Below are 25887 nucleotides of genomic sequence, written 5' to 3' on the forward strand. Positions count from 1 at the left end.
TGCGAATCCCATTCTGAGGCATGCTTTCAGATTTTATGCAAACCATTTGGAACAAATGAGCCTTTCATAGAGGGCGTAAAAGGAAGCTTTGTGTGATACAAATGTTCTAATTGTTCTACAGAGCTAATCAAAATGGAGACACAGCAACTAAGTCTACCAGCTATGAATTTATTTAATACATTGTTAATACATATTTGGGAAATTTTACTTCATGACTAGACCTAAATATTTAATTATAATAGGCCTAGGATATCCAGTGCAATGTGGAAAAGATGCATCACTGGTGCACTCACTTACTTGAAACCTCTCAGTATTGATTTTCACCTTGTACAGCAAACACGTCTTATCTGGACAACAGGTTAGAGGCCAATGCATTTGCGCCATTTTGGATGATGGCATCTGATCAGCTGAATGGATCACATGATTTTTCAAGTGTGAAATCAAACCTGAGTGAAAGACATATGTAGGTTACATTTGAATACATGTAAAAATGTATATGGCAGAGGAATAAACACTGTTGACAGGTTTGTGTTGACAATCTAAAGATTGTTAAATATGAGCCTACTGTAGCCTTATTAATTTCCTCTTTGATATAGGCTATAAATCACATTAAACATTACCATTGTGTTTACTGACTAGAAACTATTTTCTATGCATATTTACAGTATTTGTAAATAGGGGAACATTGCATTTAGCCTTCTTCAATGAAGCTGCTTGTGAGGGAGTGGGTCGCTGTTGTTGCCGTGCCTGACTGCCTCACCTTCCCCCATCCGCGAGACCAGTGCACAACTGTGTACATCATTTTAGCGTAATGGCAAATGAATCTTTTGAAAATGAGGGAGGTACCGGTTCGAGAAACTCAAGAAATACAAATTTCACATCATCTGTGGATCTCAGCACGTCCTTAGATTCAAGTGTTCAGACTCGAATATTTAAAATAATTGTAATCGGGGATTCAAATGTAGGGAAGACCTGCTTAACCTTCCGCTTCACTGGGGGAAGCTTTCCCGACAAGACGGAGGCGACAATCGGTGTTGATTTCAGAGAGAAAGCAGTGGAAATAGAGGGCGAAAAAATCAAGGTAATAGGCTAATTTAGCATCTGGTCGGGACACTGCCATTTTTATTTGGGTCAATTGACCATTTATGTGTTCGGCTTTAACCGTTATAAATCTATGCATGACATGTCAATAAACCGAGTAGAGAATTATTTCTCTCCTGAGTCCATCAATTTATATTTAATGGCCTGTTAGGTTGAATCTTTCTTTTAATTAATAGATCATTCAGCAATGTTGGCATGGTTTTAAAATTACGGAATTTACCGTTTAATTTCAGATCACCATCATATCCCCCCAACCGTTTTCTCTGCATGTGCCACTAAGGCCTAGTAACTATACTGAACAAAAATATAACACAACATACAACAATTTAAAATATTTCATTGAGTTACAGTTCATGAGAAAATCAGTCAATTTAAATAAATAAATTAGGCTCTAATCTATGGATTTCACATGACTGGGAATACAGATATGCATCTGTTGATCACCTTTAAAAAAGGGCCTCACAATGGGCCTCAGGATCTCGTCACGGATTTTGTGCATTCACATTACCATCGATAACATGCAATTGTGTTTGTTGTCCGTAGTTTAGGCCAGCCTAAACCATAACCCCACCTCCACCATGGGGCACTCTGTTCACATTGTTGACATCAGCAAACTGCTAGCCCACATTGACTCCATACACGTGGTCTGCGGTTGTGAGACCTGTTGGACATACTGCCAAATTTTCTAAAATTATGTTAGAGGCGGCTTATGTTAGAGAAATGAACATTAAATTCTCTGGCAACAGCTCAGGTGGACATTCCTGCAGTCAGCATGCCAATTGCACGCTCCCTCAAAACTTGAGACATTTGTGGCATTGTGTTGTGACAAAACTGCACATTTTAGAGTGACCTTATATTGTCCCCAGCACAAGGTGCACCTGTGTAATGATCATGCTGTTTAATTAGCTTATTGATATGCCACACCTGTCATGTGGATGGATTCTCTTGGCAAAGGAGAAACGCTCACTAACAGGGATGTAAACAAATTTGTGCACAGAATTTGAGAGAAATACGCATTTTTCTGCATATGGAAAATGTCTGGGATATTTTTATTTCAGCTCATGAAAAATGAAACATGGTACCAACACTTTACATGTAGCGTTTATACTTTTGTTCAGTGTATATAAAAACACAAAATGTCAGTGTAGTACAACCTCTGAATGCCCCCGCCCCAAACATGATGACCTAATCCCAGTGTATCTAGCAACAGACAGTGACAAAGATAGATATTGTGATGTTTTTACAATATTATCTCTTCATCATGACTTCTCATTGAGATTCACCCTCAAAATAAAAAGCTTTCCTCAGTATGAAAACATAAGCAATAGAGCATCTTTGTTCCAAGTATCAGTTCTTTTATTTATTTTATTCAGAAATGGAAGACATGCAGTAATACAGTCTTCAAAATATAGTGCCTTCCCCACAGGGCACAAACTGGTTGAATCAGCGTTGTTTCAATGTAATTTGCCAACATATTGTGACATGGAATCTGTTTAAAACACACTGGATTTGCAAAAATTCATCAACATATCAACTTAAACTGTTGTTTTGAAGGGGAAATTTCAACCCCAGGATTATGTCATGATGGGAATCAATTTTAAACATAGGCAAATCTTCAATTTCTTCAATATCAACTATGAGATTAAAAAAAACCATTGGCTGGGCATCCACAGTTTTAAACAAGGCCAGCCGTGCTCAGCTTTCGTATTTGTCACAGACTCTTAGCGATGTGCTATTGGGAGAATCCTCCACTGAAAAATTAAATAGATTCACTGTTGCTATCAAAGTCATTTCAAATAGTAGGTTTAACAGTAACCATACTTGATGAATCAATATCATTCATGATACTGTTTAGGCCTATATAGCATTTGTAAAGTCATCAACGTCTATTGTTACAATTCAACCCAGAATTCAACTAAAAATAAACAATACAATAGGCCTAGGGTTTCAAGCTCTGGTTGATTTCAAATTTAATCTACAGGTTAGTAATTAATATGTTGGTTTTCTCATCTCCGTCTCAATCAAAAATTGAAGTTAAACAATAGGACTAAATCAAATCATAGACTAAGATACAGTAGAATAGGACAGATTACAGTATACATATGAGATGAGTAATGCAAAATATATCAACATTATTAAAGTGACTGGTGTTCCATTATTAAAGTGGCCAGTGATTTCAAGTCTATGTATTGGGTAGCAGCCTCTGTGCTAGTGATGGCTATTTAGCAGTCTGATGGCCTTTGAGATAGAAGCTGTTTTTCAGTCTCTTAGTTCCAGCTTTGATACACCTGTACTGACCTCGCCTTCTGGATGATAGCGGGGTAAACAGGCAGTGCCTCGGGTGGTTGTTGTCCTTGATGATCTTTTTGGCCTCACCTCCTCCCTGTAGGCTGTCTCGTCATTGTTGGTAATCGGGCCTACTACTGTTATGTCATCTGTAAACTTGAGTTGGAGGAGTGCGTGGCCACGCAGTCATGGGTGAACAGGGAGTACACGAGGGAAATGAGCACGCATCCTTGTGGGGCCCCAGAGTTGAGGATCAGCGAAGTGGAGATGTTGTTTCCTACCTTCACCACCTGGGGGAGGCCCGTCAGAAAGTCTAGGACCCAGTTGCACAGGGCGGGGTTGTTGTTGTAGTCAATGAACAGCATTCTTACATAGGTATTCCTCTTGTCTAGATGGGATACGGCAGTGTAACGGCGATTGCATCATCTGTGGATATGTTGGGGTAGTAAGCAAATTGAAGTGGGTCTAGGGTGTCAGGTAAGGTAGAGGTGATATGATCCTTGACGTGTCTCTCAAAGCACTTCATGATGACAGAAGTGAGTGCTGCGGGGCGATAGTCATTTAGTTCAGTTACCTTTGCTTTCTTGGGTACAGGAACAATGGTGGACATCTTGAAGCATGTGGGGACAACAGACTGGGATAGGGAGAGAACAACACTCTGGAGGGTGGCATTTCTCTCAAGCAGACATTCACAACTAAGCGACAACATTTATCTCAAGCAGAAATTCACAGATAAGCTACAACAACATTTCTGACTCATTCTGCCACTCACCAGACAATCTCTGTTTCACAATCATACCACAAACTGGAACTGAAGCCAGTAGGTATATCTTGTTTAAATGTTTATTTGGTTTTGTTGACAAAACACAATTCAATATCACTTTTGCAATAGAGTAAAAAAAATGATATGTTGGATTCACGTCTCCAACTCAACCAAAACTAAAAATTAAAGAAGAGGATTAAGTCAGTGGCTCAGATGGAACTACCCAAGCAGTAGATCTCCTTTAAATGTTGATATTTGGTTGCCTGGTCAACAGAACACAATTCAAAATCTATTTTATTATACAGTTAATGGCCTAAAGAGTAACACCTCTGTGACCACATTGAGGGTACTGTAACTATAATGTCCTCTTATATAATCATAGAAAGTGTTCATGTTCAAGATAGCAGGCAAAGGTCGCAGGTCTGTGGAGATCTTCACAGCTGCTATAATAAAGCATCTCAAACAGCATTGATCACTTTTTTTCACCTTTATTTAACCAGGTAGGCAAGTTGAGAACAAGTTCTCATTTACAACCTGGCCAAGATAAAGCAAAGCAGTTCGACACATAACAGAGTTACACATGGAGTAAAACAGTCAATAATACAATAGAAAAATAAGTCTATATACAATGTAAGCAAAGGAGGTGAGATAAGGGAGGTAAAGGCAATAAATAGGCCATGGTGGCAAAGTAAATACAATATTGCAATTAAAACACTGGAATGGTAGATTTGACTGTAGGTGAGTGTGCAAAGTAGAAATACTGGGGTGCAAAGGAGCAAAATAAATAAATACAGTAGGGGAAGAGGTAGTTGTTTGGGCTATTTATAGATGGGCTATGTACAGGTGCAGTGATCTGTGAGCTGCTCTGACAGCTGGTGCTTAAAGCTAGTGAGGGAGATAAGTGTTTCCAGTTTCAGAGATTTTTGTAATTTGTTCCAGTCATTGGCAGCAGAGAACTGGAAGGAGAGGCAGCCAAATGAGGAATTGGCTTTGGGGGTGACCAGTGAGATATACCTGCTGGAACGCGTGCTACTTATACTATACATAGGGTACATACTTTTAATGTAATCTCAACAGCAGTACAGGTCATGTGGCTGTGCTATTAGATGAAGGGCAGTGATGACACATGAAGTTATATAAATAAGCAAAATGTCAGTCATTGTATTCCTATTTCAACTTTGCTTTATGGTTGAACCCCAGTGTTAAAACATTTAGATGACAACTAAACCAAAAATCTGACTTTGTTCCATTGTAATTTGGATGTGCTTTTAGATGGTTGAAAGCATAGTGATAACACATTGGGAATTCAACGAACTTTTGTCTGTCTTTGATAGTGAATGTAGGTTGTAATTTCATCTGTCAACATCAACCAGATATTACCCAGTTGTCCATGTTGAAATGACTGACCAGTGGGTTTGATCTCTTATGATAAAAGCATCAATGTGGAATTATTCTAATTGTCTGCCCTTTTGGGGATGGTTCATGCCCACGGGCCGCATAACGCAATGGTCCTCCAAACATAATTGTTGCGTTCCCTCCAAGAGGTGTACGTAACACCCTGCTACACTCAACTCCCCGTGGAGGGAAAAAGGTATGCGATTGTAGGTGCGGGTAAGGATGACAAAGGCAGAGAATATTACAGTTTACAGGGAATTTATTCTCTTCAAATGGTAAAGTGGCAAAAAGGGGGCTGGATGGAACCAAAGCAAAGAAAGTAAAAGTTAGAGTCCCCTCTCCTACCTTACCTGCCTACCCACTACTTACCTACTCTTAACGCCACCTGGCGCGGTAACCAAAATACAGGGGGTGGTCCGCCCAGGTCTTACCTAGTGTGCATAGACAGAGTACATACTACAGGTATATGTATGCCCACAGGCCTCTTGCCTAAACACTCCCAAGGTGCCTTCCCGGGAACAAATGAAACAGAATAATTCACCAAACTCTGTGAACAATTTGAATAAACCAAAAACACTAGGTACTATAGCAAACACATACCTCTGCAGGACTGGGTACAAAATACTTTACAACAAATTTACCAGACCAACAACCAACACAGCACATACAAAGAAGCTCTCCCTCCTAACAAAGGAACACTGGCTTTTAAAGCTGCAGAAGGAGTCGGTAATTGCAGACAGCTGTATCCCCTGATGAGAGGGCAGGGTCAGAGCTCCAATCTGCAATGTGGCCGACCAATCAGCTGCTTGGAATCCAGAAAGCCATCCTGAAACACACATACAGACACATACGAACCCACAACAACGCTGAAACTGGGGAACGTAACAATAATGCAATGGTCCTCCAAACATAACGCAATGGTCCTCCAAACATAACGCAATGGTCCTCCAAACTTAACGCAATGGTCCTCCAAACATAACGCAATGGTCCTCCAAACTTAACGCAATGGTCCTCCAAACATAACGCAATGGTCCTCCAAACTTAATGCAATGGTCCTCCAAACATAACACAATGGTCCTCCAAACATAACGCAATGGTCCTCCAAACATAACGCAATGGTCCTCCAAACTTAATGCAATGGTCCTCCAAACATAACGCAATTGTCCTCCAAACTTAATGCAATGGTCCTCCAAACATAACGCAATGGTCCTTCAAACATAATGCAATGGTCCTCCAAACATAACACAATGGTCCTCCAAACATAATGCGCATTTTCCTAGTTAGTATTTTCCAGTCTAGTATTTATTCTGATTATGTCTCAACCCTCATAATCCCAGATAACACACAAATGTCTGTTCAAAGTAGGCACGATATATACAGGATACATCAGGAAGATGATGTTTAGACGTTGTTTGCACATTGGCAAGATGTCTTTCAGATGTGTGTAGAATACCTACATTCTAAATTCTACAGTTCTACATCTTTTATATGTTGGCCAGGCGTCAACATTATATCCTGATGTCTTGGCGACGTCTTCCCAATGTGCAAACACTCTCCAAACGACATATTCCCTATGCAATTCGATACGTCAGCCAAAGGTGTGCGTGTTTACTGTGATGCATTATCTAGAGATGTTTTCCCATTTCTCTCTGACCAATACACACGATTCCTCTCTGACCACTGGATGTGTTATCACTCCTCAACAGGTTCAGGTGTGGGACACTGCAGGACAGGAGCGCTTCAGGAAGAGCATGGTAGAACACTACTACCGCAATGTGCACGCTGTCGTTTTCGTTTACGACGTCACCAAGATGGCCTCATTCCAGAACCTGAAGACGTGGATCCAGGAGTGCAACGGGCACCGTGTCTCACCCACTGTGCCTCGGGTACTGGTGGGTAACAAGTGTGACCTGGTTAGTCATATCCAAGTACCCTCCAACACTGCCCTCAAGTTTGCAGACGCCCACAACATGCTGCTGTTTGAGACCTCGGCGAAGGACCCCAAGGAGAGCCAAAATGTGGACTCCATTTTCATGTGCCTGGCATGTCGGCTGAAAGCCCAGAAGTCCCTGCTGTACAGGGATGTTGAGAGGGAGGATGGAAGGGTTAGGCTTTCACAAGAGACAGATGTTAACAAGAGTAACTGCCATTGTTGAGGCTCCTCCACTCTGCAATGATTCCTCATCTCCTTTTAATACTGCTGTGACTTGAATTGAACAATTTAACATAAACAACGTAAGGCGAAGATACTGTTCTAATGTTAACATTTCTTGAAAGAATGTGCCTGCAGTTATTTCAATTTTTCTTCTTAACAATTATAATACTGTTTTGCTGTCTGTCTGTCTGCCCCTCTCTTGTTTTACTCTCTTTCTTTGATATGTTATCATTATCACATTCTGTAATAATGGCCTTAAGGCAAGAGAGGTCATCCAGTGGTGTTTGTAAAGTATGTTTATTTATTTTGTATTTGAGTTGTACATGTCTGCTGTCAGTATTATCATGTATGTACATGTCTGCTGTCGGTATTATCATGTCTGTAAATGTTTGCTGTCAGTATTATTGTTTCATGCAATATACTTGTGTGTAACATGATTGTCACAATCTCACAAAGGGACTTTCATAAAGACTATTTGGGCTTCACACTGATGTACTGTATATGTGCTGCAATCGTTTTACATTTGTTGAGTATATTGTTTGTGTTTTTTAACTATATTTTAAGACATATCCACTAATAATCCTTCACATTGAATTGTCATAACCATAATGCAGAGGATGGGGAGGCAACGATGCTGGTTAGCCCAATACCCTCCCCCCGCCCCACCAGGGGTTTCTCTGGGTTCAGGTCTGCTATTTCTGCTTTCTGTTTTCTCTCCATTGATCATCATCATATTTTTGATCGTCATCAAAACATGCAATTTGTGACCGTTTCCTGTCTTTGCCTCAAAATTAAATATTCAACAAATATCATGTGTCCTTTATTGCATTTTGAAGCTGGTAATCACAAAGCACATACTACTAAAAAGAGCGTTTTGAGGTGAGGATCTTTCACTTGACACAATTTTCAAGGTTATTAAAAAAATGTAGTGCAAAGAATCTTCACTAGATGTTGCAGAAATTGGTAGTCGCAGTCTGACTTTCATGAAAATAACATTTCATGTTACTTAGCTGAAGAGTCAAATTTTACACACTTCATAATATCTAAATTGTTTATTGGATCTTTTGGGATATTTATTGGATCTGTTCATAAGACAGTGAGACACTAAGCCTATTTTAAGTATCTTAGTCCTCCATATTAGTCCCCTCCTGTAGTCTGTTCACCCACGACTGTGTGGTCGCGCACGACTCCAACACCATTAAGTTTGCTGACAACACAACAGCGGTAGGCCTGATCACCGACGACGATGAAACAGCCTACAGGGAGGAGGTCAGAGACCTGGCAGTGTGGTGACATGACAACAACCTCTCCCTCAACATCAGCAAGATAAAGGAGCTGATCGTGGACTACAGGAAATGGAGGGCCGAGCACGCCCCCATTCACATTGACGGGGCTGAAGTGGAGCGAGTTGAGAGGTTCAAGTTCCTCTGTGTCCACATCACTAAAGACCTGTCATGGTCCAAACACACCAACACAGTCATGAAGAGGGCACGACAATGCCTCTTCCCCCTCAGGAGACTGAAAATATTTGCCATGGACACTCGGACCCTCAAAATGTTCTACATCTGCACCATTGAGAGCATCTTGACTGGCTGCATCACCACTTGGTATGGTAACTGCTTGGCATCCGAGTCCAAGGCGCTACAAATGGTAGTGCATACAGCCAAGTACATCACTGGGCCGAGCTCCCTGCCATCCAGGACCTCTATACCAAGCGGTGTCAGAGGAAGGCCCTAAAGATTGTATATGACTCTAGCCACCCAAGTCATAGACTGTTCTCTCTGCTACCGCACGGCAAGCAATACCGGAGCGCCAAGTCTAGGTCCAAAAGGCTTCTGATCGGCTTCTACCCTCAAGCCATAAGACTGCTGAACAATTAATCAAATGGCTACCCAGAATATTTTTTAACTGACTCTCTTGCACACTCACTGGACTCTACCCACACACTCACTACACTGACACTCCAGTACACACATACACACACTGAATACGCTCACACACACAAAATACGCACACACATGCATTCATATTGACGCCACACACACACACACACACTTACACACACTCTCACACTCTTTCACACTCTTCACATATGCTGCTGCTACTGTTTATTATCTATCCTGATTGCCTAGTCACTTTTACCCCAACCTACATGTACAGTTGAAGTCAGATGTTTACATACACCTTAGCCAAATACATTTAAACTCAGTTTTTCACAATTCCTGACATTTAATCCTAGTAAAAATTCCCTGTCTGAGGACAGTTAGGATCACCACTTTATTTTAAGAATGTGAAATGTCAGAATAATAGTAGAGAGAATGATTTATTTCAGCTTTTATTTCTTTCATCACATTCCCAGTGGGTCAGAAGTTTACATACACTCAATTAGTATTTGGTAGCATTGCCTTTAAATGGCTTAACTTGGGTCAAACGTTTTGGGTAGCCTTCCACAAGCTTCCCACAATAAGTCGGGTACATTTTGGCCCATTCCTCCTGACAGAGCTGGTGTAACTGAGTCAGGTTTGTAGGCCTCCTTGCTCGCACACACTTTTTCAGTTCTGCCCACAGATTTTCTATAGGATTGAGGTCAGGGCTTTGTAATGGCCACTCCAATACCTTGACTTTGTTGTCCTTAAGCCATTTTGCCACAACTTTGGAAGTATGCTTGGGGTCATTGTCCATTTGAAGACCCATTTTCGACCAAGCTTTAACTTCCTGACTGATGTCTTGAGATGTTGCTTCAATATATCCACGTAATTTTTCTCCCTCATGATGCCATCTATTTTGTGAAGTGCACCAGTCCCTCCTGCAGCAAAGCACACCCACAACATGATGCTGCCACCAACATGCTTCACAGTTGGGATGGTGTTCTTCGGCTTGCAAGCCTCCCCCTTTTCCTCCAAACATAACGATGGTCATTATGGCCAAACAGTTCTATTTTTGTTTCATCAGACCATAGCTCCCTGTAGCTCAGTTGGTAGAGCATGGTGTTTGCAACACCAGGGTTGTGGGTTTGATTCCCACGGGGGGCCAGCACAGAAAAAAAAAATTTATGAAATTGTATGCATTCACTACTGTAAGTCGCTCTGGATAAGTGCGTCTGCTAAATGACATAAATGACTAAATGAAGGACATTTCTCCAAAAAGTACAATCTTTGTCCCCATGTGCAGTTGCAAACCGTAGTCTGGCTTTTTTATGGCAGTTTTGGAGCAGTGGCTTCTTCCTTGCTGAGCGGCCTTTCAGGTTATGTCAATATAGGACTCGTTTTACTGTGGATATAGATACTTTTGCACCTGTTTCCTCCAGCATCTTCACAAGGTCCTTTGCTGTTGTTCTGGGATTGATTTGCACTTTTCGCACCAAAGTACGTTCATCTCTAGGAGACAGAACGCATCTCCTTCCTGAGCGGTATGACGGCTGTGTGGTCCCATGGTGTTTATACTTGCGTACTATTGTTTGTACAGATGAACGTGGCACCGTCAGGCGTTTGGAAATTGCTCCCAAGGATGAACCAGACTTGTGGAGGTCTAAAAAAAAAGTCTTGGCTGGTTTCTTTTGATTTTCCCATGATGTCAAGCAAAGAGGCACTGAGTTTGAAGTTAGGCATTGAAATACATCCACAGGTACACCTCCAATTGATTCAAATGATGTCAATTAGCCTATCAGAAGCTTCTAAAGCCTTGACATCATTTTCTGGAATTTTATAAATTGTTTAAAGGCACAGTCAACTTAGTGTATGTAAACTTCTGACCCACTGGAATTGTGATACAGTGAATTATAAGTGAAATAATTTGTCTGTAAACAATTGTTGGAAAAATTACTTGTGTCATGCACAAAGTAGATGTCCTAACCGACTTGCCAAAACTATAGTTTGTTAACAAGAAATTTGTGGAGTGGTTGAAAAACAAGTTTTAATGACTCCAACCTAAGTGTATGTAAACTTTCGACTTCAACTGTACATATTACCTCAATCACCCCTCGATTCATCACTACCTCGTACCCCTGCAAATAGACCCAGTACCGGTAATCCTTGTATATAGCCTCGTTATTGTTATTTTATTGTGTTACTATTTCCTTCTTTTTTTGTGCAAATGTTCTTACTTTTAACTCTGCAAATGTTTGGAAAGGGCTCGTAAGTAAGCACTTCACGGTACAACTGTTGTATTCGGCGCATGTGACAAATAAGATTTGATTTGATATTATGTGAAACCTTCAGTAAGAATTAACTTTATGCAATCAATTTTCCTACTTACTGTTTGTTTGAAAGTATCTCCCAACATCATCAATGATGATAGCTGCATACAGAGCTACAGCGCCTTCCGAAAGTATCTCCCCAACATTATTAATGATGATAGCTGCATACAGAGCTACAGCACCTTCCGAAAGTATCTCCCCAACATTATTAATGATGATAGCTGCATACAGAGCTACAGCGCCTTCCGAAAGTATCTCCCCAACATCAATGATGATAGCTGCATACAGAGCTACAGCACCTTCCGAAAGTATCTCCCCAACATCATCAATCAATCAAATGTATTTATAAAGCCCTTTTTACGTCAGCCAATGTCACAAAGTGCTGTACAGAAACCCAGCCTAAAACCACAAACAGCAAGCAATGCAGATGTAGAAGCACGGTGGCTAGGAAAAACTCCCTAGAAAGGCCAGAACCTAGGAAGAAACCTAGAGAGGAACCAGGCTCTGAGAGGTGGCCAGTCACCGTGGTTGTAGAGGGTGCAACAGGTCAGGACCTCTGAAGTAAATGTCGGTTGGCTTTTCATAGCCGATCATTCAGAGTTAGAGACAGCAGGTACGGTAGAGAGAGAGTCCAATACGTCCGGTGAACAGGTCAGGGTTCCATAGTCGCAGGCAGAACAGTTGAAACTGGAGCAGCAGCACGACCAGGTGGACTGGGGACAGCAAGGAGTCATCAGGCCAGGTAGTCCTGAGGCATGGTCCTGGGGCTTTGGTCCTCCGAGAGAAAGAGAGAGAGAAAGAGAGAGAGGAGAAAGAGAAAGAGAAAGAGAGAAAAAGAGAGAGAATTAGAGGGAGCATACTTAAATTCACACAGGACACCGGATAAGACAGGAGAAATACTCCAGATATAACAGACTGACCCTAGCCCCCCAACATAAACTATTGCAGCATAAATACTGGAGGCTGAGACAAGAGGGGTCAGGAGACACTGTCCGATGATACCCCCGGACAGGGCCAAACAGGCAAGATATAACCCCACCCATCATCAATGATGATAGCTGCATACAGAGCTACAGCACCTTCCGAAAGTATCTTGTCAACTTCATCAATGATGATAGCTACATACTGAGATACAGCACCTTCCAAAAGTACCTCCCCAACATCATCAGTGATGATAGCTGCATACAAAGCTACAGTGCCTTCAGAAAGTATTCACACCCCTTGACTTTTTCCACCTTCTGTTGTGTTACAGCCTGAATTTAAAATGAATTAAATTCAGATTTGTTTGTCACTGGCCTAAACACAATACCCCATAATGACAAAGTACATTTTTTACAAATGAATTAAAATTGAAAAGCTTAAATAGGTTGAGTCAATAAGTATTCAACCCCTTTGTTATGGCAAGCCTAAACAAGTTCAGGAGTAAAAATGTGCGTAACAAATCACATAATAAGTTGCATGGACTCACTCTGTGTGCAATACTAGGGTTTAACATCATTTTTGAATGATTACCTCATTTCTGTACCCCACACATACAATTATCTGTAAGGTCCCTCAGTTGAGCAGTGAATTTTAAATACAGATGCATCCACAAAGACCAGTGAGGTTTTCCAATGCCTCACATAGAAGGGCACCTAGATGGTACAAATAAAAAAGCAGACATTGAATATCCCTTTGAGCATGGTGAAGTTATTAATTACACTTTGGATGGTGTATCAACACACCCAGTCACTACAAAGATACAGGTGTCCTTCCTAACTCCGTTTGCCGGAGAGGAAGGACACTGCTCAGGGATTTAACAATGAGGCCAATGGTGACTTTAAAACAGTTACAGAGTGAAATGGGTGGGATTGAAAAAAACTGAGGATGGATCAACAACATTGTAGTTACTCCACTATACTAACCTAATTGACAGTGTGACAAGAAGGAAGCCTGTACAGAATAAAAATATTCCAAAACATGCATCCTGTTTGCAACAAGGCACTAAGGCGCTAAAGTAATACAGAATTTTTTTGGGCAAAGCAATTCATTTCTTGTCCTGAATATAACGTGTTATGTTTGGGGCAAATCCAATACAACACATTACTGAGTACCACTCTCCATATTTTCAAGCATAGTGGTGGCTGCATCATTTTATGGATATGCTTGGAATCGTTAAGGACTGGGGAGTTTTTCAGGAAAACCTGCTTCAGTCTGCTTTCCAACAGACACTGGGAGATGAATTCACCTTTCAGCAGGACAATAACCTAAAACACAAGGCCAAATCTACGCTGGATCTTTCTTACCAAGAAGACAGTGAATGTTCCTCAGTGGCCGAGTTACAGTTTTAACTTAAATCTGCTCGAAAATCTATGGCAAGACTTGAAAATTGTTGTCCCGCAATGATCAACAACCAATTTGACAGAGCTTGAAGAATTTTGAAAATAATAATGGGCAAATATTGTACAATCCAGGTGTACAAAACTCTTAGAGACTTACCCAGAAAGACTCACAGTTGTAATCGCTGCCATAAGTGATTCTAACATCAGGGGTGTGAGTACTTATGTAAATTATATATTTTTGTATTTCATTTTCAATATATTTGCTAACTTTTCTAAAAACATGTTTTCACTTAGTCATTATGGGGTATTGTGTGTGAATGGATTGAGAAACAAATACGATTTAATCCATGTTGAATTCACAACAATATTTGGAATAAATCAAGGGGCATTAATAATACTTTCTGAAGGCACTGTACAGAGTGTATCCGTATAATTACAGATACAATATAACGTATTCATGCAAATATTGCTGCATCCACTCCGGCAGGGGGCAGCATTTCAGAGATGTGGTGCACAGATTACAGGAAGAGGATGAAGCTGCTGCTAATACTGGGCTAGCCAGTTTGTAGCCGCTTGCCAGTGGAAACGGGTCTGAAGAAAACCGTCAGGTGTACGGTAGGTTGCCAGTAGATAGACTTGGCTGTGAAGCGGGGCGTTGGTCCCCTAAACCCCGTTTCAAATGGCAGAATATAGCCAAACGGGTATCTTGACGGCGCTTCTGCTGTTCACAATTGTCACTGTAAAAGACATTTACGTCGGGAGGTCCATGATGACTCAACACCCAGCGCAGGCCTCTGACAGCCTGAATATGGGGGCTGACCGTTTGCGGGATGCTGACCCGCAGAGGCTCAGCAAGCAGACCCTCTACACTGGGCCAGTGCTGAAATTCCAGTTTTGGTAAGATTATCGGTTTTTCTCTACAGTTGTTATGTAGCTATTTGTCTAGCTAACGTTAGATAGCAGACGCAGTTAGCTAGTCAATGCTAACTAGCTTATGCTAACTAGCCATTTGATCGTTTGGGGACATTGTTTGATGCTAGTTACTAACGTTAGCTAGCTAGTAAGTTCTTAGCTGAGCTAGTTCGCAAGTACTTAGCTGAGCTAGCTCGCTAATCCTCCTAGTTATATACAGCCTTTTTTGGCTGTATATAGAATGAAAAGAACAGGCATATTACCTGAAGTAGCTAACTATATGCAGGCTGGTAGTCTAGAATTTGGTGGCACAATATCCAGCTATTTTTATTTGTTTAATGTAACCTTAATTTAACTAGGCAAGTCAGTTAAGAACAAATTCGTATTTACAATGACGGCCTACACCGGCCAAACCTGGGCCAATTGTGCACTGCCCCGGGCCTCCCAAACACGGCCGGTTGTGATACAGCCTGGAATCGAACCAGGTTGTATGTAGTGACGCCTCAAGCACTGAGATGCAATGCCATAGACCGCTGCACCACTCGGGAGCCCCAAAATATAACGTCAAAGGTACCAAATTAATGTCAAATACACTCATTTCTAACCAGTTTCTGTGTTACAGCATCTCCTGAGGGTATAGCAAGGTGTTCCAGGAGTACTCCCGGTCTATCAGCCAGTTGTACCCGGACATCCGCATAGAAGGGGAAAATTACCCTCCCACAACCATCAACAAGTAAGATGGCACGTCATTGCCATGTAGCCAGTCAACATATTTATTTCGTCAGTGAATTTGGTGTTCTGATCACCACTGTTTTTGCCCTCCACCAGATATCTCGGAAATTTATTTTCCTACTTCAAACTTCTTGCCATTGCCCTGGTTGTCAGTGGGCAAAATCCCTTCGCTATGCTTGGACTGGAGACTCCCAGAGCATGGACGTGGACTCAAGAAAATAAGGTGAGAGGTTTTACGGTTTCAACTTCAATAGATTTTGACTAAACATACTTGTTTGTCTTCCAGATATTCTCGTGCCTGATGACATTCTTCCTCAGTAACATGTTGGAGACCCACTTCTTGTCCACCGGTGCATTTGAAATCACACTAAATGGTGAGTTGAATGGGGTCACTGAAAACACTGTCTTCACTTTACATCCTTGCATGTGTAACCGATGTGAAATGGCTAGTTAGTTAGCGGTGGTGCGCGCTAATAGCATTTCAATCGGTGACGTCACTCTCTCTGAGACTTGAAGTAGGGTTTCCCCTTGCGCTGCAAGGGCTGCGGCTTTTGTGGCGCGATGGGTAACGATGCTTCGTGGGGTGTCAGTTGTTGATGTGTGCAAGGGTCCCTGGTTCGAGCCCGGGTTGGGGCGAAGAGAGGGACGGAACCTACACTGTTACACATGGATGTACACAACTAATTCAGTGATAATGAAATTCAGTTAAATTATATGTAAACATCTTTGTCTTCTATCTTTTCTACACTCCCTTTTAGATGTACCAATATGGTCCAAGCTGCAGTCAGGATACGTACCCAACATTCAGGAGATCTTCCAAATCCTTGATAATCACATTAAGATGAATCAAGTTGACAAGATCTCCTTTCCATCTCCGTAGTGCTGACGTTTAAGAAGATTAGTAGGTAATGAAATACATCTGCCATCCACAGACTGAAGCATGTCGATGTATCTTATTGTTGTTTGTGTTATCTTAGACATGGACTCTGGGGCAAGTGTTTGTTAACAGCCTGATCTGTTTCTCTCCATCCCAGGTCTCTGAAGCAGTTTCTCAGGTCAGTGGGACTGCATTGTGGTGTAATGAAGGCTTGGTCTGCAAACAGCTTGCTGTGAGGCCAGGCTAGATGTCCCTGCCACTGACCACACTTCCTCTGCCCTGGAAAACGCTCCTGTGTCCTCGATCTAAACAAAAAATAAGCACGCCACTAGCTGGCTTGGATGATCAGATCCTGTCATATACAATACAGATATTTGGTGAGAAAATTTGAAATGTTATTTTAAGAGGCTACTGTGATGTGTCTTGTGTCCTCCAGGGTCGTCCTTATAAGTGGTTTAGTTAAAGAAAGCTAATGGTTTGCACTTGCTGTTGTACCAAGGGCTTTTGTAATGGGGTGGTTGTTTTTTCAGTCAGCCGTTCTGTGTCAAGTCTCCCTTGACTGTCTGAACCTTTACATTGGGGACACTGGGGGGAGGGCTTGTTCTGTCCTGCTTGAGTTGACAAAATCAGTTCTGTATGAGCTGAAGGTTTGAAATGCTTGAAGTCTTTGAATGTGCTTTAAAAAAAATGACAGCTCTTATCTTTGAGGTGTTATCCATGATTGAAATAGTTGTTTTTGGGGGAAGAAAATGAATCTAAGAGGGCTAATTGCTCATTGTTATTTTTAATGGTAATTCTGTCTGATGGATCTTCTAGTGGAGATGCTTGATGTGTTTTTTGAGTACAATGAATTGTCCAACCAGGTTGCTGACAATGTAAAAGTAGCACGGAAGAAAGTTAAGCTGTATGTGCCCAGCTGCCTAACAATTCAAAGTAGTGGATATTGTGCAACACAACAGTTATATTGTATCTTCGTGAACTTGTGAAACGAATGGTTAAAGAAAGCACTGCTAGCAGAATGAAATGGTATTGTTATCTAAAGATCCCTCACTCAGTTTGACTTTGTCAACCACTCCTAAGTAGTGTGAGAAAGCACCCTTGTTCTTGTATATGTGTGTGAAATCAGATGGTGTGGCTACAACTCAAGGATTGAAGCAGGATTGAAGCAGAATAAAATATCTGTCTTGTCTTAAAGTAATAAACATTCTGAAAGGTTTCACTCATGTCAGTGCCCTGTTGTGATGTTTTAGAAAGAAAAACACTCAATATAAAATATTCAATACAAACAATTGAAGGTCCTCCACATGTTGAAACATTCTGTATGACATTTTGATACTATTACACATCTAAAAGGCACACAGAACAGAGGTACCACATTGTGAATGCCCATTTAATGGATAAGCTAGTAAACTACCTTAAACAGTTGGATTGATAGAATAATAAGGGCCAGGGTTGAGTCAGTTGCCGTTCCAGGGGCAAAATGGCGTGACGTGAAACATGTAGCAGTGGGTGCATACCCTCACGGCCTTGACCTGGCCGTACCGCGGTAGAGGCGCCGAGCGGGCAGAGCAGCGAGAACAGAAGATCTGAGACGACATACATTTCAAAATTATTCACACACATTCACAGATCTGTGTTCATTAGTAAGTGTGTGACTATGTTTGTATGGCTGGAAGTGAGACTGTTGAGTGCTGATTATATGGTACCCTTGTCTGGGTATTTACAGGTACCTTGCCACAGCTCCTGCAGTGGTGCTTCTTGCGTATTAAGGTGAAGGGGGCATTACATGCTGTGCAGACACTACAGGCCTCATCAGGAACCCAGGTTGGGAGCGCTGCATGTGATTGAGGTTGTTGATGTATGGTTAGAAAATGATAATAGGGACAGTTAAAATGACAAGACCAAAAGAAGACATCACCTTCACATTGGACATCTTGCTCCATCGATGGGGAGGAAGACAGCCACTCCATACACAAGGCACAGTCCTCCAGAGCCTTGTTACTCAGGCCTAAGGATGCTGGTGAGACATGGGACAAGACACAGACCATATTGAACTGGGAGTTGAGAGATTTTGGATGCATCTATGGCACAGAAGACTGCTGAGGGGAGGACAGCTCATAATAATGGCTGGAACGGAGCAAATGGAATGACATTAAACACATGGAACCTATCTGTTGGATGTATTTGATACCATTCCACCTATTCCGATCCAGCCATTACCACGAGCCTGTCCACAATTTATGTTCCACCAACCTCCTGTGTACGACACTGCAAATAATATGATTAAGGTAAAATTTCTTAAAATAAGAGAAAAGCCCTTATTGATTAAAATAAGAAAACATTTAGATAATTTAGCTTGGTAAGATTTTTTTAAAGTGAGTTATCACTCAATATAAGATATTTATATGTGCTTAGAGTGAACTTTTTGCAGTGTAGAATCTCTCATGTCATGGTTATGTCACATTATATGCCCAAGCACTGTAGTACCTTTCCTTTGCTTGTCTTCTTCTGCAAGAACTGTCTTAGTCGTCATTATCTGGAAGAGTGTCTTCAATATGGTTCTTAGGTCACTGGAGTAGTTGCTTTGTAGCTGGTCTGCAACACCTGGTTAGAGTTGATACATTATCAGAGACTAAGATCACTTGTCCCCTCAGTCTTATGATGTAAGAGCTATGTCGAACAGAGGGATAGGCATATCCAGACACTGTATGACATAATACAGGGGCAGACTGGCCATCTGGCATTTCGGGCAATTGACAGATGGGCTGGTCCATTTTTAGTAGTGCTGAGTGATTAACCGAAATTCCGGTTAAATTATTTGAATGCCATTTCGTTCTGTTTTTTTCTGCCCGATGCGCAGTTTCTCTAGAGATAAATCAGATCAAGCCCAAACTGCGATGTAGTAGGGAGTTGTTAGACAGCATAGGTAGAAGCTCTATGAAGATGAGATGATGACTTGGAATTAAATAATAAAGTCATCAAATAAAATAAATGTAATATACACAACAACTGAAATATTTTATTAAAGTAAAGTAATGTGAATAAATGATGGTTAATAAATGGACAGTCACTACCATCATGGGACTTTTATTCATTGTTTTATTCAGTATTGTTACAGCGTTCAACCCACATAATGCATAGTGCATTTATTGTAAAAAAAAATTATAATCAAAACAAAATTGAAAACCGTGATCATTTTTTTATTATTGAACCGAAACCAAACCGACCTCAAAAAGCACTAATAGCTCATCGTAATTTTTTTGCGTAGTGGGCCTGTCAAACTTGGGTTTTTTGTGAAAAATTACAATTTTGTGGCTAATAACGGCGATCTAAAGGGGCAAAAATTAGCAAATTTTTTACTTTATTTAACTAGGCAAGTCAGTTAAGAACAAATTCTTATTTTCAATGACAGCCTAGGAACAGTGGGTTAACTGCCTTGTTCAGGGGCAGAAGGACAGATTTGTATCTTGTCAGCTTGGGGAGTCGATCTTGCAACCTTTCGGTTACTAGTCCAACACTCTAACCACTAGGCTACGCTGCCGCCCAATGAGGACCTACTGTACCTGAGATGCACACAAACAGACGATGAAGGAGGTCACCGCTGCTATTGAAACGGGATCGGATATTGTGGCAGGCCAACTGGATGTCAGGATGCTCAATCCCCTCCGTGTTATTACTGCTGGGTTGATAGCTGAGAGAAGTAAGGGACATAGGGAACATTAGGTTCTGCTCAGTCATTGAAAACTAGGCTAAAACTGTTATTGTCATGTATTATAAAAATTCTGTCATTTATAAAGTGCCACTAGAGAAAATAGTATAATCTAGTGGTTTATAGTAGTGTAATAGTAGTATAATTTATCAACTCTTGGGTTACGTCATTCAAACTAGAGCAAGTATGAGGTTAGCACTTACCTGAACTGAGACAGGGTGTATTCCTCTGGCTCTGCCTCTACCACTCTCTGTTCAGCCTTCCCATCTCCATTGGTTCTCCACTGGGTCAGGCTGGGGTAGGCAACAGATGCTGGAACACCATCTCTCTGTTGACCTTTGGCCCGTAGTGAAGAGAATCGTGGGCCCAGCACATGGCTCCTCTCCTTCCCCTGTTCCCTGGGGCTCAGAGCTGGGATTCTAACAGCAGATAAGGGGGGACCTTGGGTTTGGGGAGTCAGGCAGCCGTAGGTATCATGGTCTGATAGGAATATATGCAGACTGGGGCACTGGAGGCAGATACAGGGGCTGATCTGGCAGTATGTGGCCCCTTCATTCAGAGACTGCAGCTGTGAATCCTCTTCGTCGTCGTCTTCATCGTCATCTTTTTCCTCTTTCACCTTCTCGGTCCAGGTAGACAGGTTGGGAGATGGGGGATTGATCACAGTTGCAGAGAGTTTCATCCCCTTCATCCTCAGTGCAATCAGCTCTGCCGTGTCTGAAAAATCCTGGCTCACATTCTGGCTCAACCTCTCCCCATTCAGGCAGATGGAGGGGACAGAGAGAGCCCCAGGGTCTGGGATCGAGAGCCTGCTACTGCTGGGCCAGTTCTTGCTGCGCTGGAGGGCTGCCTCTGCACACTTCCTGGACAAGCTGGTCCACGGTGAAGAAGGGCAAGACATGTTCCGCCTCATATTCAGATATGGGGAGTTAGGAAGAGAATAGCCTTGCTTCTGTGTCCCGTCCAAGTCATCTATGTAGAAGACACGCTCCTCTTTATCTACACTTGACCCACCAGACGACCAACCACCAGACAACACTCTGCTCCCAGACCTGCGGAGCCTGAGAGGGGAGGCCATGGGGCTGGGGGTGAGGCTGGCAGCCCCCCTCCTCTGGGGGTAAGGAGACGAAGTCTGGCTAGGTGCTGGGGACAGAAAGCTGGACATCTCATCTCCCGCCTGGTAGAACATCATGCTGAGCAGCTCCATCTCCGTGATGTCAGCCTGCATGGAGGATGACAGCTCAACCTCTGGGTCCCACTCTAAACAGTCAGGTTCAACTTGCAGGAGGGAAGGGTTGTCCTCCTTGTCCTCCTCCATCACGACATATGCCTGAGGAGAAAAACTTGGCTGGGACTTTTCCCCCTGCTTCCCATGCATGGTATGCTCCAGTTGCTGGGCCAGAGTGATGGCTGAATGTGGTATGGCTAAAGAACAGCGACGGGCAGCCAAACCCTCTTCATGAGTGACACAGAGGTTGCGTTCCAAAGAATGAAGCTCTTCTTCCTTGAGTGTGCGCAGGAGATTCCTGTTCATATACCAAAATGTTGATTTTTGGAAATACCTCATCAAGACTAATGCTATAGTTAAAACTAGGCTTTGAAATAGAGGTACTGTACCTGATTTTCTTCAGTAAAGAGTGGAAGGGCCTGAATAACTCAGACATGTCCTCCAACTCACCATCCAGCTTCATGGGGCCATCAGGAAACACCATTAGACCACTAGACAGACACATGGCATTTGGTTTGAGAATTTGTAGTGACGTAGATTATTAAAATACTGTACAATAAAAATGACAATTGAAAAGGTATTTATTGGAGAGTTCTTTCAGAACACTCACCACACTATAGCTAATCTTGGGATTGTAAACATGAGTGCAGGCTCATAGTCATCGATCAGGTCTTGAGTGATATAGCCCCGTTTTAGTGCCCTAACAGAATCCATGAGGGAAAAAGTGACTTAGTAACATTTATTAGTAGATTAATAAAACAATTATCTGATAGGAAACATGTATAGGTGAGAACTATGTATATATTCTCACCTGGACACTGTCTCACAGAACAGCACAGTGACATCCTGTTGGATGTCATACTGTTTAAAGGACTTGACTGGTACCATGGCTGAAACATAGCTGAGGTACAGAAGGAAAAGGAGAGTGAGTGTGTTACGTTATGAAACCCACTTTTCCTGTGGGAGTAAAATATCATTTTCACCGTCTCACCTGAACTCGAAACCTGCAAACAGGTTGTCAAATTTTCTCAAGGCCTGGCACAGTAGCTCTGTATAGATGTTCCGATTGCGAAGAGCCTGGTCACGGGCGATGCTCCGTACTTCATCTATGCAGCGAGTCAGTTCCTTTGCTAGGGGACGCATTGCCTCGCTCTCAGCCTCCTGGTTCATGATGATGGAGCCAGCAGCCAAACACTAGGGAGATAACATAAATGTGTTATTCTACATAGTCAGCTTTTCAAAGATAATAGCTAAAATCACTATGACCAGCAATTGTTCTATTATAGTGTCGCCGAGACATGAACTTCTGAAGTGTCAAGATAAGATTGTGCTAGCAGGTACCTCAGCTCCAAACCACAGCTGGCCTTCCAGGTTCTCTTGTTGGATCTCCTCTGGGAACTTGACATAGAAGTCTCGGTTGGCTCTCTCGCCTGGGATACACTCATTCATGATCTGGTTGAGGATGCTCAGCACATTGTCCTGTTGTAAATCCAAGAAGAGGAATCGAAATCCCATTGAAGATAGCACATACTATTTTACAGTTTGTGAATCATTATCTTAAAGGTCACTACTGATGCTTTTATCATTACAAAAAGAGGAAGTGATGATGATTCACTTGTCAGTGTCCAAAATGGCACCCTATTCCCTTAGTAGTGCACTACTTTTGACCAGGGCCTTTAGGGCTCTGGTCAAAAGTAGTGCACCAAATAGGGAATATGGTTCCATTTGCGACACAGCCTTTCTTTACCTGGCAGGAGCGGAACTGGCTGACCAGCAGGGCACAGCGTTGGGGTTCGTTCTTGCCATTCAGGCTGTTGAGCTTGGCAGCCACTTGCCTCAGCTCTTCATCAGCACAGTAGAACTGGGCAAGCAATTGTTGGTCCGATTTCTTCAGGCAAACAAATAGTGTAACATTAAGAAATTAAAGACTGAATAGACTAATCACATTTTTCACGGTAAAAGGACTGTGGGGGGAGGGAGTAACACGACATCTTTTTTTCTGTAAGATTCTACACTTTGGACAAACAAAAGGAGCTCAACAAATGAGAGAGAACAGTGCCCCTGGGGTATGACTTGTGACTAGCTGAAAAAAGCCAAGAAGCAGAGCTATTGAACGAGGTGATAAGCTGTGTCTCTATTACAAAGCCACAGCAGCCACCAACAAAGGAGCCCTTACTGTAATTAGCTGGGCAGCAGCTTATATGTCCGTGTTTACAGAGGAAACGTGGACGTCCCACTGGTTTGAAGTTTAAAAGCAAATACTGCTAGCATGTCTGCCTCAAATACAGGATATTCTACATGGAATAGTAATGCTAATGTTTATAAGATTATTGTTGCTCAATTTTTTTTATATAATGGGAAACATGTTTCTCACAAAAAAGACAAAGAAACTGCTAGGAAATGCAAGAATAGATTTTTTTCTTAAAATACCTCAAATAATAAAGGGTTATGAATGATTAGATTTGAATAAAATCTTCCAAAAAATAGTAGCAGACATTTGATAGGGCCAAAAGATTGTGATGGGTGGCAGGTAGCTTAGTGGTTAGAGCATTGGGCCAGTAACCAAAAGGTTGCTGGATTGAATCCTTGAGCTGAGAAGGTAAAAATCTGTTGTTCTGCCCCTGAACAAGGCAGACAACCCACTGTTCCACGGTAGGCTGTCATTGTAAATAAGAATTTGTTCTAAACTGACTTGCCTGGTTAAATAAAAAAAAGACTCTTACCTTAGGTTTGTGAAACCACTTTCGAATTCTGTTCATGGTTGAAAATGTTCACCTTGTCTATATCCTTAATTTAATCTAGCCAAACTAATATTCAAATCAACAATAATCCCAAGATTTCTGTCAAAGCCGTTCCAGATGACTTTAGTGCAGCAGTGCTAGCATATCCTTCTTCAACCACACGATTGTCAAAGGAGACACCTGTTCTCACCCTTTTTACCTGACCTTACCTGCACATTTATGGGCGGGGCGCAGACTACCTTGATGTATGGATTTACAGGAACCTGTAACCATGAATGACGTAAAGAAATGTTTGGTTACTGAATTAATCCATTAATGTAAAGTAATCCATTGAGTTTGGAATACATGTACTTCCATTTTCTCTATTTGTATTTACTAAAATGCATTTGTGTACTTCTTCTCATTCTAAATCAACTACTATGGCAGCTTAAAGACTTTAAATAGGTTTTACCATTATGATAATATTGTGCCACTTGTCAGAGTAGTAACACCAATGATACATTGCATTTTCTGAAATGGAGACCACAGATGCTCAAACCTAAGGTCATTAACCCTTTAAAATAATTTACAAAGGTGATATGATTAATCATTTTTCTCACAATGTAACTTCCCTTCATATAAATTGAGTAACACATGACATTTAGGATTGAGACACACAAAATGTCAATGGAATAATCCTCACATTTATGACACATTTATAGACCCCCCCCCAACAATAGTTTGCCACTGAAGGGAATGCTCAATGTCCTTGTAGAAAACCCTTACAGTCCCTCTCCTGAACAATAACTCACAGCCCTCTCTAACTTTTGAAACAAGTAGCCTACCTGCCCCCAACTACAACTCTACATTTTTTTATTATTGATTTAAACAATATATTAAATACTTTTTTTCCTTATTTTTTTAAAACTTTGTAGCATTCAAAGTAATAGGGATACTGAATCTCTAAGTCCCAAAACGTCACTACAACTCTACTCATTACTACTGGGGCAAGCCAATTCCCTTGCCCTAAGTACTTAAACAAAGCATAAACATAACGTTTGCAATAACGTCGGAGAGCGACCCTGGATGGTCGATCGGACGACATCGGCAACAAGCTGTCTTTGTTTTTTTGCGGATTTGGAACAACTACTGTGACTGAGGCCGGCATTGCGTATAGTTCAGATGGTAGCACTAGGGCAATTGATGATGATAATGATGATAAAACAAGTAGTGATCAGCCATTTACAAATGAGGGTGATGGAGGGATGAATACTGCTGGGGAAACAATGGGCATTGTTGAGAGTAGACCTGTAAAGGACCACTCTAGACAAAGAGGTTGGAGTAGAACGTTATCAAGTTATGGTAGTGCTCCCAGAACCAGCAAGTAAGTACTTTCATCGGTTGCATTTCACAAAATCAATTAGGAAAAATATTGGGGTGATTGGTCATACCAAACCATTGGGTTATGGGAAGGTCCTGATCATTGCAAATAG

At 41.7% G+C, this 25887-nt stretch overlaps 3 protein-coding genes across 4 annotated transcripts; 2 read left to right on the forward strand and 1 right to left on the reverse strand.

Moving 5' to 3' along the window:
• Positions 1-717: 717 nt before the first annotated feature.
• rab33a (RAB33A, member RAS oncogene family) lies at positions 718-8509 on the forward strand. The gene is made up of 2 exons (XM_029771492.1): positions 718-1081; positions 7252-8509. Exons 1-2 carry the CDS (start codon positions 812-814, stop codon positions 7699-7701), a joined length of 720 nt encoding a protein of 239 aa, XP_029627352.1. The 5' UTR covers positions 718-811; the 3' UTR covers positions 7702-8509.
• A 6211-nt stretch (positions 8510-14720) lies between these two features.
• Positions 14721-17960, forward strand: selenot2 (selenoprotein T, 2). Its single transcript, XM_029771495.1, has 6 exons — positions 14721-15113; positions 15751-15861; positions 15957-16083; positions 16147-16234; positions 16619-16765; positions 16895-17960. Exons 1-5 carry the CDS (start codon positions 14896-14898, stop codon positions 16738-16740), a joined length of 666 nt encoding a protein of 221 aa, XP_029627355.1. The 5' UTR covers positions 14721-14895; the 3' UTR covers positions 16741-16765; positions 16895-17960.
• Positions 17961-19086: 1126 nt separating this feature from the next.
• Positions 19087-24512, reverse strand: LOC115205478 (lateral signaling target protein 2 homolog). Of its 2 annotated transcripts, XM_029771493.1 has the most exons (10): positions 24398-24512; positions 23422-23562; positions 23016-23153; positions 22666-22868; positions 22486-22575; positions 22285-22374; positions 22064-22165; positions 20650-21972; positions 20301-20428; positions 19087-19341 (listed from the first exon to the last, which is right to left on the reverse strand). In XM_029771493.1, the coding sequence occupies exons 1-10, from the start codon at positions 24431-24433 to the stop codon at positions 19196-19198; spliced, it is 2397 nt and encodes a 798-aa protein (XP_029627353.1). In that variant the 5' UTR covers positions 24434-24512; the 3' UTR covers positions 19087-19195. The 2 variants fall into 2 exon arrangements, with proteins under 2 accessions (XP_029627353.1, XP_029627354.1); XM_029771494.1 differs by lacking the exons at positions 19087-19341; positions 20301-20428 and having other exon boundaries at positions 21780-21950.
• Between the last annotated feature and the right edge of the window lie 1375 nt (positions 24513-25887).

The sequence above is a fragment of the Salmo trutta genome, chromosome 13, assembly GCF_901001165.1.
Source record: "Salmo trutta chromosome 13, fSalTru1.1, whole genome shotgun sequence".
NCBI lineage: Eukaryota > Metazoa > Chordata > Actinopteri > Salmoniformes > Salmonidae > Salmo > Salmo trutta.